Here is a 13,015-nt window from a genome sequence, read left to right as displayed (position 1 = left end):
TTCAGGAGTAGACTTCCTCTTGCCATCATCACATCTTCACCATGGTACTACTATAGCTGATTTTCTCTGTTCCTTAATACATCTAAACCAGTGAGTATTTCAGTGTTGGATTAACATTTGTCAAACTGATGCTGTTATAACCCCATGTGATATGTGCCTGCTGCAGATCTCAGAAGTATGCCAGGTTGAATACTATGATGAGGAGGAGCAGATTCCTGAGTGAATCAGCTGTCCTTGCTGCAAAGATCGCACTGTTTATGAAGGAGAGGTGTCAGGTGTGTGAGGCAGTGACACGTGCATTGGCTGGCAAAATGCAGGTGTTGAGATGGTGCAAAGTGTCTGAGGGAACTGTAGTATTTCAAGAATAGGATAAACACAAATTTAATAGTTTTCTCTGGCAGGAGAGTTGAGAAGATGAGAATGGAGAAAGCTCTCCTGAATTTATCTAAAGTAAATCTTAAGCAACCACATGAGAATTTTCTTTGGTATAGAGAAACCCAGTGAGACTAGGAAAGTCTGTTCTCAATCCTTAATTATCATAGAATCATAGAATGGTTAGGGTTGGAAGGGACCTTAAAGATGATCTAGTTCCAACCCCCTGGCCACAGGCAGTGACACCTTCCACTAGACCAGGTTGCTCAAAGCCTCATCCAACCTGACCCTGAACGCATCCAGGGATGAGGCATCCAGAACTTCTCTGGGCAACCCGTTCCCTGTTTGGGTCAAGAAGTCAAAGGATGTCACTGGTGGACAGCACATTAAAATTTCTTTAGTTGGTGAGCAGAGATTTGGAACATGCTGTGCTGTCGCCAGTGCTTAAGGTGTGTATGAACAGAAGATAGGAGCAGACTTTCTAAAAAGCTGGGGTAATGTTTAAAAGGGTAAAAAACAACAGCTTGGTAGGAAGCTATGTGCAGACAGCATTCTGCAAGGACAATGTCAAATGAAAGCTCAGTGAGGAAGAAGAGCTGACATTACAAACAGAAGTTAAGGCTACGATTGTGAATCTGATACGCAACATGGTACTGAATGTGAGATGGAAGGTACTATGTCTGTATGCAAGGAGCAGAAACTTTTATTTATGGAGTATCTGCAAGGTTCCCCTTTTCTCCTCCTCATGCTCCCATCAGGAAGCTCCTTGAAAGTAGTTAAGTAATGACAGCTTTTTCAAACACTTGTGATAATCTTGAAGTGGACTCCAAGCAAAGAATGACTGAAAACTGAGCCATGTTGTTTTGATTGTGTGCTTGAAAAAGAAAATCGGAAAAAATAGAATACAGTCATACACAGAGCAAGCAGCATGTAAGATCCTTGTACTTAAAAAATAGTTATGACATTTGTTTTATGTTGTGCTGATAAGGCAAATGCAGCTGTATATGTTGCCATCTGTTGTTTCTCTTCAAGGGGAGGTGTTAAAAAAAATTCTCTAATGTTGTTTGAGGTTGAAATGTAAATCTGAGTTGTGCCATGGAAACCAAAGGTTTACCCAGCTGATGGTCAGTCTTATTGTAACAGTTACCGGCTGTGACTGAAAATAATAAGTACAGAAGATTAACTGTGAATATGCTTTAAAAAACTCAACAAACCAAAAGCCAACTCATGATGGCAGAGCTTATAGGCTTAAGCTAGTACAGAGAAATCGGAGAATTAGGAGTGACCAGAGCAATTAGAGACTGGAGCTGCAGTTTGAGAGGTCAGTGAGAGGTCCCTGCAGTAAAACATTTGAAACAGATTAGATACTGCAGGGAGAGAGATAGTTGAACCTGTCCTATGTTAAGGGGCTTTTCCTTAATGATGTGTTGGGGGCCTCTCGACTCCTAAGATAACAAGAGAATAAACCACAACCTATCCTCTTATCTTTGCATATGCTAAAACTGAAGGTCTTCAGGCTAGCAATCATCTAATTAAAACTAATATGCCAATATTTTCTGTGTTTTCCAGTCTTTGTCGGTTTCAGAAGAGGGGAAATTCCAAAATTTCAGAAAACTTTTAAATTTTATTCACTTTTTTCTCCTGGGTGTACCTTGAGGATAGCACATTAATCATACCTATATTTTCAATGTCACCAGCTGACTGCAGGCTAGTTCCATTTCATGACGATGCCAACATTGCATTTATGTATGTGTTTCTAATTCATGCACTGTCACGGAGGTCAAGACACCTTCCCAGTTGTCAAAACCTCTATCATCATCCGAGTCCAACAGCAGTCTTGAACATCTGTGTGTACTGAGTCGTTTTGTTGTAGCGGTTGGGTGGCACTGTTAACGTGAAACAATCCTCTTGTCCTTGTGATTCTCATGACTTTTGTAGCTGTTATCACCAGGATAGCTGTGGTAAAATTTTAACTTTAAGGACACGAGTGGCTAAAACAGGGCAAGCTTCTAAGGTTTGAAGTTGTGTGCCATTACAGGAAGAAAATCTAGTATAAAAAGAACAATTTTATTAAAAAAAAAATATTAGGGAAAAAACTTCTGTTGTGGTTTTTTTTTTCTCTGCTTAATCTTCAGGATTGTACACATAAGATGATATAGCAAATCAACTTTAAAACATAAAGCAGCGGGGGAGATTATTATTTTATTATGGGTTTCTGTTTGCTTCTAGATAAAGCAAACAGATTTGAGCGTTGTCTGTCTCAGATTTTTGATTCAAGATCAACTTATTATCTTTCCGTGGATCAGTGTGACTGTTAGTTTGCGTGAATGAAATCAGTAGCGCTTACTGGCCTCTGCTTGGAAAGTCCATCCTCACGTTCATTACACGACCTCTGAAATACACGCGTTTCGAAGCGTGGTGCGTACCAAGCGTGGGGCCTCTGAGTGTCATACAACATATTACTTGACAAGCAGTGTGTTGCAGATGCAACGTTACGAAATAAGCAAGGAGAATGTTTTTACTTTGTAATGCAATAGAACTTCTCTTGATTCCTTCCTTCTATAAATGTTGCTATGGGTTTTTTTGTTTCACTTGGAAAAAGGTGTTGTGAGTGTGCTGCATACTTGCCTGGTGAAAACTAGTTCTGTAATATGTGATCTTTGTTGATAAGAATTGACAGTGTAGTCATTTGACTCATGATTTGGTGGCAACTGCAAACAATTATCTGTAGCAATTTTAGGAATGGTATCTGCATGATATGCTGTTTTGTTAGGTATTAGTAGATTAATCTCTCTTGTTTTCTCTCTCAGGTTTCCATTTTGGATGCAAAAAGAAGTATGAACATTGGGATATTTCTCAAACAGTTCAAAAAGTAAGATTTGATTTTTCCATGCAGCTGGTGCAAGCTACAGATGTATGAAATTCTTTGTAGTTCTCATCAAATGTAGTGTATGTTGTGCTCTGTTCCTTGTGGATTTTACAGTTCTGTACAAGCTTGTCATAAGTAACTACATTTCATAATTTGTGTTCTAATATGTTTAGTTTTGAGTGCCATTATGACTTAGCAGTAAACATTCAGAGTTCACTACTGTTAAACCAGTTGAAGTGAGTTTTCAGATATAGTAAAGGGAAACCCTTATATCTCGTATAATACTTCATGAGAGCTGCTTTTCATTGTCTGTCTGTCTTTATAAAGAATTAATACAGAGGGGTGAGGTGAGGATTTTTTTTTTGAGAGCAAGTGGATTCAATGCTATCTTTTTTCACTGATAATGTTGTCCTTCAGTAAAGGCATCACTGAAAGTGTTAGAACAGTCCTGCTGTGGGCACTGATACATAACCTCATTCTAACTCCTTTGAGTAGCCCAGGCATGTTTTTTTTTTTCAATTTATGCAACTATTCGCCCTGCAAGTGTTAGAAATGTGTATGCTCGATTGTTTTTTTTCAAGGTCTGCTGAATCCATCATTGAAGATATTTATCATGGAAGAAGTGAGCCCTATGGTTCTGAACTGCTGCATGAATTTCTTAAATTATTACCAGAAGCAGAGGAGGTAAATAATGGTTTTACATGGAACTTACTTTTTTGTAGAGTTCTACTGCCTGGGATTCCAGCATCAAGATCTGTAAAAGAGGAATCTCAAAGCCTTTCTGAGGTCAGGGAATAGGAAACCACTGGATGCAAAGGTTTCATCTTCATTTGACATGTGGTATTGAGGTTACAGTGTTGTCGTTCCCTTCACATCACATAATTTTACCTGCTTTTAAGGTGCTTCTTAATTAAGGTAATGATAAGGTATTTTTGTTTCTCTGATGGCCATTATGATGTCCCTTTTGTCCCATAAACATTTTACCAAGACCTGGAACCCTTCTGCTTGCAGTGTAGATAACTCTCCTCTGGCGGGTCAGAAAACTGAGAATCAAAGTATATCCTAATATAAACAAATTTAAGTTTCACTTCTTTGGCACCTGCCTCATGCTTTCACATTGCAGTGCCTGCAAGTTGAATATTGGTAGCCCTGTGCTACTGTTTCTTCTCCTTTCTGGTTTGCTAGCTGCTTGGTGTGTCTGGGATCTGTCTGCTCCTGGGCCTGCGCCATTGGGTTCCAACAAGGCAGAAAGGCTATTCTGCTGTGCAGCACCCACAGAATTTGCTAACATGGCTTAATGCTACAAAGGAGATGTGTTGGAAGGCACAGAGTGATCAGCAGCACCTTCTGCCATGTCCCAGTGCTCACCATATGACCAACATGCAGGTGCTGCTTTCTCCCCTCCCAGTCCCAACCTTCAAGTCCATTCGCATGATTAAAGCTGAGTGAAGCTTCATTGACTGACCTGGGAGCCCTGCTTAATGATGCACAGTTCCTTGTCTGCTCAGGTATTTGCACTGACCCATTTGTATGTACTTGAGAGAAATATATACCACAGACTTGACAAAATTAACATTAGAACTGCTTGAGTGCTTCACATCAAAGCCATGGCTGAAACCTGGGAAATTGCTAGTTAACGTCCACATATAGATCAACTTCAACTGGCATACTTTACCACTTCAAGGTCATACTGTCAAAGCACTCTGTTTCCTCTGTGCAGCAGCAAATCTCAGATCCAGTTGTATAATTTTGCTGTCAAATATATAACCCTAAATTGGGCTGCTTTTGCAGGCAATCTTCTAAAAACTATGTTATGTTATTATACTTAGTGTATTTTTTAGGATTGGGGAATATCAACAAGTTGAAACGTAATTACTCTGAAAAAAAGAGGTGACAGTAGTTCTGGGTGCTCAGAACTATTCCCCCTTCCTTCTTTGTTTGAATTTCAGTATATATTCCTGTATTTACATGGAATGTATCTCCTTCTTCTGAGAGTCAGAGGAGAACCGTGAAGTACTAACTTAAAAGAAAGTGACTACTTCTAGTTAACGTTGTATATAGTCAGCAGATTAGACTGAAAGAAAGGTATTTTTTCTTCTTCTCCTCTTTCTGATGTAGATCTTGGTTGTTATTTTACCACAAGTAGAAAATGTTTCAAATAGCATACTCCTATGTGGTATAAATGTTATAATTCCACTAGAATTGTAATCTAGGTTGTTGAATTTTATCTTTTGGTGCATGACAGTAGTGAAAACGTGCCCTACTGCTAACTATGGGTAGGTGATGTGTGGTTTCTGCATCCACAGGAGATGGTCTGCAATACTCAGCTAGATACTTTAGATATCCAGTAGGTGCTGCTAAGAGTGAAAAAGTATGTTTATTTCCTAGTAGATGATTTGACAACAGGCCTGCCCCTCAAGATAATTGGGCCAGAGCACTGAAGAAGTGCTTTTAAGAAAGCAATTGAGAAATTAACAAAAAAGACATTATGATGCAGAGGTGTGTTAGAAATTAAGGTGTGTTAGTCATTGTATTTGTTGGTATTTCCAAGAGAAAGCTGGAAAGGGGCTTGTCCCCAGCTTGCAGGTGTTTGTATGTATTTAATTAGTTCCATGCTTCAGAGATCTCGTTGCTCAACATCAGGAAAAGTAAAGACCCCCTTTCCCTTTGTTATTCTCCCTGTGATTGTTTCACTACTTAGAAAGTTTCCCCACTTCCTGGGAAGCACCAGAGCAAGAGCTGGAGTGGGGGCACAGGACAGGGAGAAGATCCTGAGTGTGAAGGACTGATGCTTCTGCTGGCATGGAAAAATGTTTCCGTGCCTTCATGTCCTCACGCTTCAAGTGTTCAAAGAATAAGTGGGTCCAATAACTCATTTACTGCTGTGGCTCCTAAAATTTTAGTGTAGTCAGTTAAAAAATTTGTTCTCTTTAGGAGCCTCAGAGCTTTTATTGTTTGTCTTTCTCAGCATTTTTTTCCCCTAAATGTATGTTCATTGTTCTCCTTGTATGCCTCCGTGTTTATGGTCTGCCTCCTAGTCAGAATACCCATCTTCTGGAATACTGGTTCGTTGTTTGCTAAGGGGAAGCCATCAGAACTATGCAGTCCCTCCCCACAATCCTCCAAAATCACTGGAGATAATCAGATGAAGAGGTGTTCCTTGTTCTGCTGTTCCCTATTCTATTTAATAGCCTCCGACTTCTTTTTCATCTGGTGGTTGTATCACATGAGGTAGCTTTGGTAAGGTGTCATCTCATTGGCCTGTCCCTGCAGAATGTTGAGCCTGACCTCAGCAGGGGTTACCTGGGACTACCCTTAGATACTTCCCATTCTTCCAAAGACTTGTTTTGATGTTGCAGGGTTTGAGAATTACTCTGAGCAGAGACTTCAGCAGTAGGATCCTAAATGATTAGTTGTTACTCGGTTACCAGTGCTAACTGTTATAACCGTGGGTGGGCTTCTGCAGTTCCCCTTTGTATACTCTTCTTTTCAGCAGCTCAGCTATTTACAGTCACATTTCCCTACTAGTAGCACAGCTCTCTTGGAGTTTGGAATGAGAGCCACATACCCCCTGCCGGGCGTGTGCTCCACCCCAATAACTGTGTTTGGAGATGTCTTCTACTTTTTCTTTTGTATGGTACCATAAATACTTAGTCTGTAAAAGTGAAAGGAGAGAGAGAGGAACACCATTCCTGGTCATGGCTGTAGAAAGGGCAACTCCGAACTGTCACGTTTCTTCTTTTTTGCCAACATCTTTTACAGTTTATCTAGTGTCAATAAACACTGACTGTATACTCTAATCTTATCTTATCTAGGAGCGCTGTGATATATATAGTCACATTACCTCAATGTTCCCTTGGTCACCGATTTGACGTGTGTGACATTTTACATCATTTCAGTCCATATTGTCTCAGGCACCTGATACATGTTCCAGCATCTTTAATGCTTTAAAAGGGAAATGGCCTTAAACTGAAAGAGGGCAGATTTAGATTAGATATAAGGAAGAAATTTTTCACTCTGAGGGTGGTGAGGCACTGGAACAGATTGTTCAGGGAAGTTGTAGATGCTGCATCCCTGGAAGTGTTCAAGGCCAGGTTGGATGAGGCTTTGGGCAACCTGGTGTAGTGGAGGGTTTCCCTGCCCATGGCAGGGGGGTTGGAACTAGATGATCTTTGAGGTCCCTTCCAACCCAAACCATTCTATGATTCTATGATCTTCAAGAGGTAACAGTTTTTTGACAATGGAGGCTAAGTTTTCGGACTAACAAATACAATTAACATCTGTTGTGTTTAAAATTATTCTTTCTTTTTGCACTATTGTAATGTGGCAACTCTGTTTATATGCAGAAATAGGTGTCAGTACTAGTAATTTTCTATGAAAAATCCCAACAGCTGTGATAGCTGTTGGGATTTTTGTGTATAAATGGCAAATCTGTCTCTTTGAATATTTTTGTCGAACTGAATAAGATGATTATTGAAATATTGGCACTGCTGTGAAGTCTTTCATCAAACTGAAAACGTTTGGGTATTTTCAAATGTTTAAGTTGAAAAACTTCACAAGTTCTTGAAGCTAGCAAACTTAGAGCTACGTGCAAGGTTCCACTCAATGTTTTGTTCAGTGCTGTGGACATCATACAGTGGTTATAACAAAAAAAAAAAAGACCAAGAAAAGGTATAAAAATTCTCAACACATTAACAAGTAAGAGATGATGACTGATTTTGTGTAAGCATTGCTAGAAGTCCTGCTGTTTGTACCTCGCTGTGGTAACCAGTTTGTAAGAGGAAGAAATGCCTATTTGGAATCTCCTCTGCTTCATCCCTTTTGCAGCTCATGCTCATGCTTACACAAATTTTCTTGGCTGAAGCAAAGGCCTTCTCTGCTGTATCACTTCTAAAAAGATTCCTAGCTGTTTCTTAACAGTATCCTGTTAAAATGGCTGACAGCTATCATTTACTGGCATCCTGACCAAAGCAGAGGAGAAGCTTTTAGGTGCTTTTATGTGCGTATCATTGCACTCTTCAGCAGGCCCAGACTGGTAAAAGCTGAGAGAGTCCAGTGTTTAATGAGCTAGAATAGCCAGAATTTGTACTTTAAATATATACAGAAGAGAGCATATCATACTGATAATCAGCTCACCCACACACATGCACACCCAGGTTATCAACACAATGTCTGAGCATCCTTTGTAATATCTCAAGCCTGTCCTTTGCTCATATACTCTGTTTTAAAACCCTAGTCATCTGTCACCTGCTTTACTGGAATTGTTTCTGTCTGTCAGCTAGACCCTGTTCAAACCATGTCTGTGTCGTTAACTGCCCCCTCTTTTCCTCAGCCAGTGCTGGCCATCCTTCGTAGCTTTCATCTCCTGCTTCCTTTTTTGTCCCTTATGATAGCTGCAGGTTTTTCTCCTTTTTATCATTTGCTGATAGAGGTTTGCCACAGCCCAGGCATGTGCCCCATGGTGCCTCTCCACCTAATACATCAGCTGCTTTCCCATGTGCCCTTGTAGTTGGATTCCACTGTGATGCCTTTTGGGGTTTTGGTATTTTTTAACTCTGTTTTTCTTTAGTGCCCTGAATGTTTGTAATTATATGAAAATGTTAAAGAGAACCCAGAAAATGTTTCCTCCTCTGGACTATTGTACTTGGCTTTACATATTTATTTGTAACATGAGGAATTTTTGACTTATTTGATCAGAATGTGGGGAAATACTTAGTTACAAGCATATATGAGGATGAGTGGTTTACTGATTTATACTCTTCAAGGATCCCACATAGGAGTGCAACATAACTGTTTTACGCCATGAAGTAAAATCCCAATAATTGTAAATAAGTGCTCCTGGTAGCTCAAAAATGACTGAAAACTTGAGTGACAGGAATGCAGTAGCTTACCTATCTGTGAGAAATAACGAGATGCTTGCAATAGATGTACCTACTCCAATTGTTCACAAATCAAATCAAAGATCAGGCTCTTTCATAACTGTTTCTAAAATGAAGCAAATTACATATGTGAGAACCTTGTGTATCTAAAATCTGATGTAGTGTGCATGGGCTGCTTGTACAGTGCAAATGCATATTCTGTATACAAATATAATGAAAAATTAAATCAGTAACTCTGTGTCCAATTTGAGTAATACAGAACTGAGAATACATGTAATTATGCTCTTTTGCATGTATACATTACACTGTCATGTCTTGGTACATGGCTGTATACTGTTGCAAAAAGATGTTGTTGTGCTTGAAGAGAGGAGATCAAGGCCAGAACTCAGAGTTGTTCATTGTGATCTTAAAATAAACCATGTTTTTTTAGCTCTTTTGTGTTCTCAGACTGATTATAAATCTATCTACTGTATCTGTTAACATGATTAATAGTGAACATTGTTGTCAGTCACCATAGTTTCTTTGTAGTTCCTGGCTGCATTTGGTATTTGAGTTTGACCTCCACTTCTAGGAGCCATCAGAGAATCTCAGTTCTCATTGGGAAGACTTGGACAACATGGCCGCAGAGAAAAGAGGCCAATCCCATGGGCTTTTGAGTAGCCTCCCTTGGAACATGTAGGAGCAGCCATCCAAAGTGTGTTACAGTAATTTTTAGCTTTAGGATTCAGAAGCTGTTCTTTTAGTTTATAGGTAATGTCAATTAAGTCAAATAACATGTTTTTTTTTTTACCCCTGCTTCATGGCGAGATAACTGGTCTTTTTCAATTATGAAATTTGTAATAAAGAGGGAAGATAAAATAAATTGTTGTCCTAACTTTACCTTAGCTATTCCCCATACTATTTATTGTTTTAAGGCCGAGTTAACAGAGGATTTAGTCTCCTGTTTCGAAAACTTAGACATGTATGGAGAACCAGGCTATCCTGTGAACAGGCTATGCTGTGCTGAATTCCAGGATGAAAAGGACCTTATAACTCTTTCACATTTCTGTTTTGTCTGTTTGTGGAAAGGGTCACTATCCTCCACCTTGCCTGGGTTTTGGGCTTGTCAGGTGAGCTTCTTTGCCTCTTCTTACAAAGGTTGTTTTGGACAAAGGCAAAACCAGTGGGGGTTAAGATGGCTTGGAAGGAGTGTAAATGGGTGGTGAGCACATCTTTATTTTAAGGCTGATTACACAGACTGTCTTGAGTTGACTACTGCCCGAAGTTTTTTGTATTGTGACATCCACACCCCATCCTACCTATCAGAAGGCAGCCTCATCAATGTCTTCTGTTGTGCATGTATAGGAAAGTTCCTCCTCTGGATGAATTTTAGAATTCAGTACTCCCTTGTACTCCAGGCATTTTTCCTAATATAATAGAGTAGAAGAAAGAGGATTTAATCCAATGTCTGTAAAATGCTTTGAAAAGTTCAACACTTGAGAAACAAAATTCACATTGCAGCATTAACATTCTATATAGATAACATTGATTGCTACTTACTGTCAAAAGTATATTTAAATATAGTACAGGTAGCATGAATAAGTTAATATTCCTGTGAGTATTTCAGAATCTCTTGTTCTTTTCTTTTTGTGCATTTAAATCTTAAAATTGGATCTTCCTATAATTGCCTGTGGTTTATATAATCTTGATTTTGGTGATTTGGGATGGGATTTTTTTGGTGGGCTGCTTTCCTTCTCCTCCCCTCTTCCCCCTGAAAATCTGAATGCCTGTATCCTTTTATCCTGGCAAACTTTGATATTTGCAACATACTAAAATGAGTTTGGAGAATTTGCAATTTTTGTTGTTTAGGTTGCAGACCACCATTTTTTGGAAGCTAGGTTAAAGAATACCTGCAAAGACTAACTGAGATAGTAGATGTCACCCACCCCCACTTTGTGATGTAGGAAAAAGTGTTTATTTTGGTTTTGTTTCTTGCTTCTTTAACACCTTAGAAATATCAGGAATGTCAAGTCTGGTCTTTCCTGGGTTTTGTTGGCAAACTTCTTGATTGACTCTGTAAATTAGGAGTTTTCTCTGGCCTCAGAAAAGATGACTATGCTGTTTATCTTTAGAAGCAACTTTTGTCTGAGTGTCTTGAGTTAAATGGAGAGGGGTGGTGGTGTTAGGAAATGGCGTTAGATAGCCTGATTAAAAATTGCTTTTGATTAGAATTCTCTTTCTTGGTGATAAGTTTTTGTTGGGTGTTTGGTTTTGAGTGTTTGGTTTTTTTTAAAAAAAATCGAAAAGGCAGTTTTTTCTATTCTGGGTTTGGTTTGTAATTTCTGATTTTCGTCATGTGCTCTCAACATTTCTATTTTTTTATGGTATGCAAAATGAATGGGAATAAAGCAGAACAAAGCTGTTAAAAGAATCCTTTTCTTCTGCTAGTTCAGAATTTATTTTAAATCCCTGCTTTAGCATAGCATATATTGTCTTCCACTACAAATCAGTTACCTTTTTTTTTTTTAACTGTGAAAGCAGAAAAATGACTTACGTGTCATTTCTTAAGAGTAATTTGAAGCCTGATGCTTTAAAAAAAACTGTGGATATCTTGCTAAATTTTGGCAACCTGAAAACTGTTGATGCACTGATGTAGTGTGCCTCTCTTCAGGATAGCTTAATATGCTTGCTAAAACCATCTGTTTAAGTGTGGTTATGAATGGACTTTAAGTGTAAGGTTGTAAAAAGGAAGGATGATGGGCTAGTGTGTAAATCAGTGAAATGTGCAACTTATACTGGGTGTGAACTTGTTGGTTGAATGAAGAAGTAGTGTAATTGAGAGTAAGCTCTGCTTTTGGACACAGTTGATGTGTTGGAAAATGTGGAAGAAATTCCAGTTACTCTTAAACATATGTGCATGTATTTTCCAGTTCTTCTGTATAAACAAATAGTAAGTATGTGGGCAGATCAGTGGCTTCCAGATCATGCAAATATATGGATTTTGGTGGAGCTGGGAAGGAAGATCGACAAAATTAATGCAGTGATGTTTCCTTTGCATGTAAATGGTGTTCTCACAGTACTGATAACAAATAACTTACTTTGCAAGATTGCATTTGTCTTTAACATACTTCATATGAGTGAAAAAAATACAATCTCAAGAGCATGAAGTTTAGCCCTTGAGAGAGTTTTAGAGGAAACGGTTGAAGTAAGTATCTGTAAAAAAACCTGTAACTTAAACCTTAGCTGCATTGTGCTAAAGAGGTCTAGGCAGTCCTGTGCTGGAATTGCTGAAGGCAGTTACCTTCAAGTGATGCCCAAGCATATAACACAGTTGTGGAAGAGTCGATTATAATTTTTCAAATCATCGCTTAAGGAGAACAAGAATTCAACTAGAGAACAGCAAATGGACCAGTCGGAAAGAAAAGAGCCAGTTCTCCTGAGGAAACTGAACAGCGGTGTCCTAAACATAGTGATGAAAGCAATCATTGGTGAGAAATCAGAACGATGAATCAGAAATCGGAATCACCAATCAGAACAATGGCATCATATTTTTTCCGCTGGACTGTGTAGCTTGGATTTGGGGCGAAGTGATGTTACTGGTTTTATTTTTTTTTCTGATTGGGGTGTGTGTAAATTACAGGAGCTTGGACAGTGAAGCCATTCAGTCAGTCACTGAGTGGACTCTCTAATGCCTCGTGTTAAATTTACTGCTTTTCACAATGTTTCCTTCCAAAATCAAGTTAATCTTGATCTTTGATAAAATTCTTTGCTAGTGTTTTTTTCTCTTTTCTAGGTAAAGAAATTAAAAGCCTTTGATGGAGATGTATCAAAACTGTCTCAAGCTGATTCCTTCATGTATTTACTAATCCAGGTGCCAAAGTAAGGAGATAGTAGGTTTATTCTGTTCATGATAAAT

At 38.8% G+C, this 13,015-nt stretch overlaps 1 protein-coding gene across 1 annotated transcript in view; it reads left to right on the top strand.

The window, feature by feature from the left end:
* Positions 1 to 13,015, top strand: part of FHDC1 (FH2 domain containing 1) — a 31,369-nt gene that overhangs the window by 4,482 nt on the left and 13,872 nt on the right. The window contains exons 2-4 of the mRNA XM_009989998.2: positions 3,183 to 3,244; positions 3,823 to 3,925; positions 12,893 to 12,978. Of these exons, the coding sequence (XP_009988300.2) occupies positions 3,183 to 3,244; positions 3,823 to 3,925; positions 12,893 to 12,978 (251 nt within the window). The remainder of the gene's footprint in view (positions 1 to 3,182; positions 3,245 to 3,822; positions 3,926 to 12,892; positions 12,979 to 13,015) is intronic.

The sequence above is a fragment of the Tauraco erythrolophus genome, chromosome 5, assembly GCF_009769465.1.
Source record: "Tauraco erythrolophus isolate bTauEry1 chromosome 5, bTauEry1.pri, whole genome shotgun sequence".
Lineage (NCBI taxonomy): Eukaryota > Metazoa > Chordata > Aves > Musophagiformes > Musophagidae > Tauraco > Tauraco erythrolophus.
Note: the sequence above shows the minus strand (reverse complement) of the source record. Positions and strands in the feature narration are given on the sequence as shown.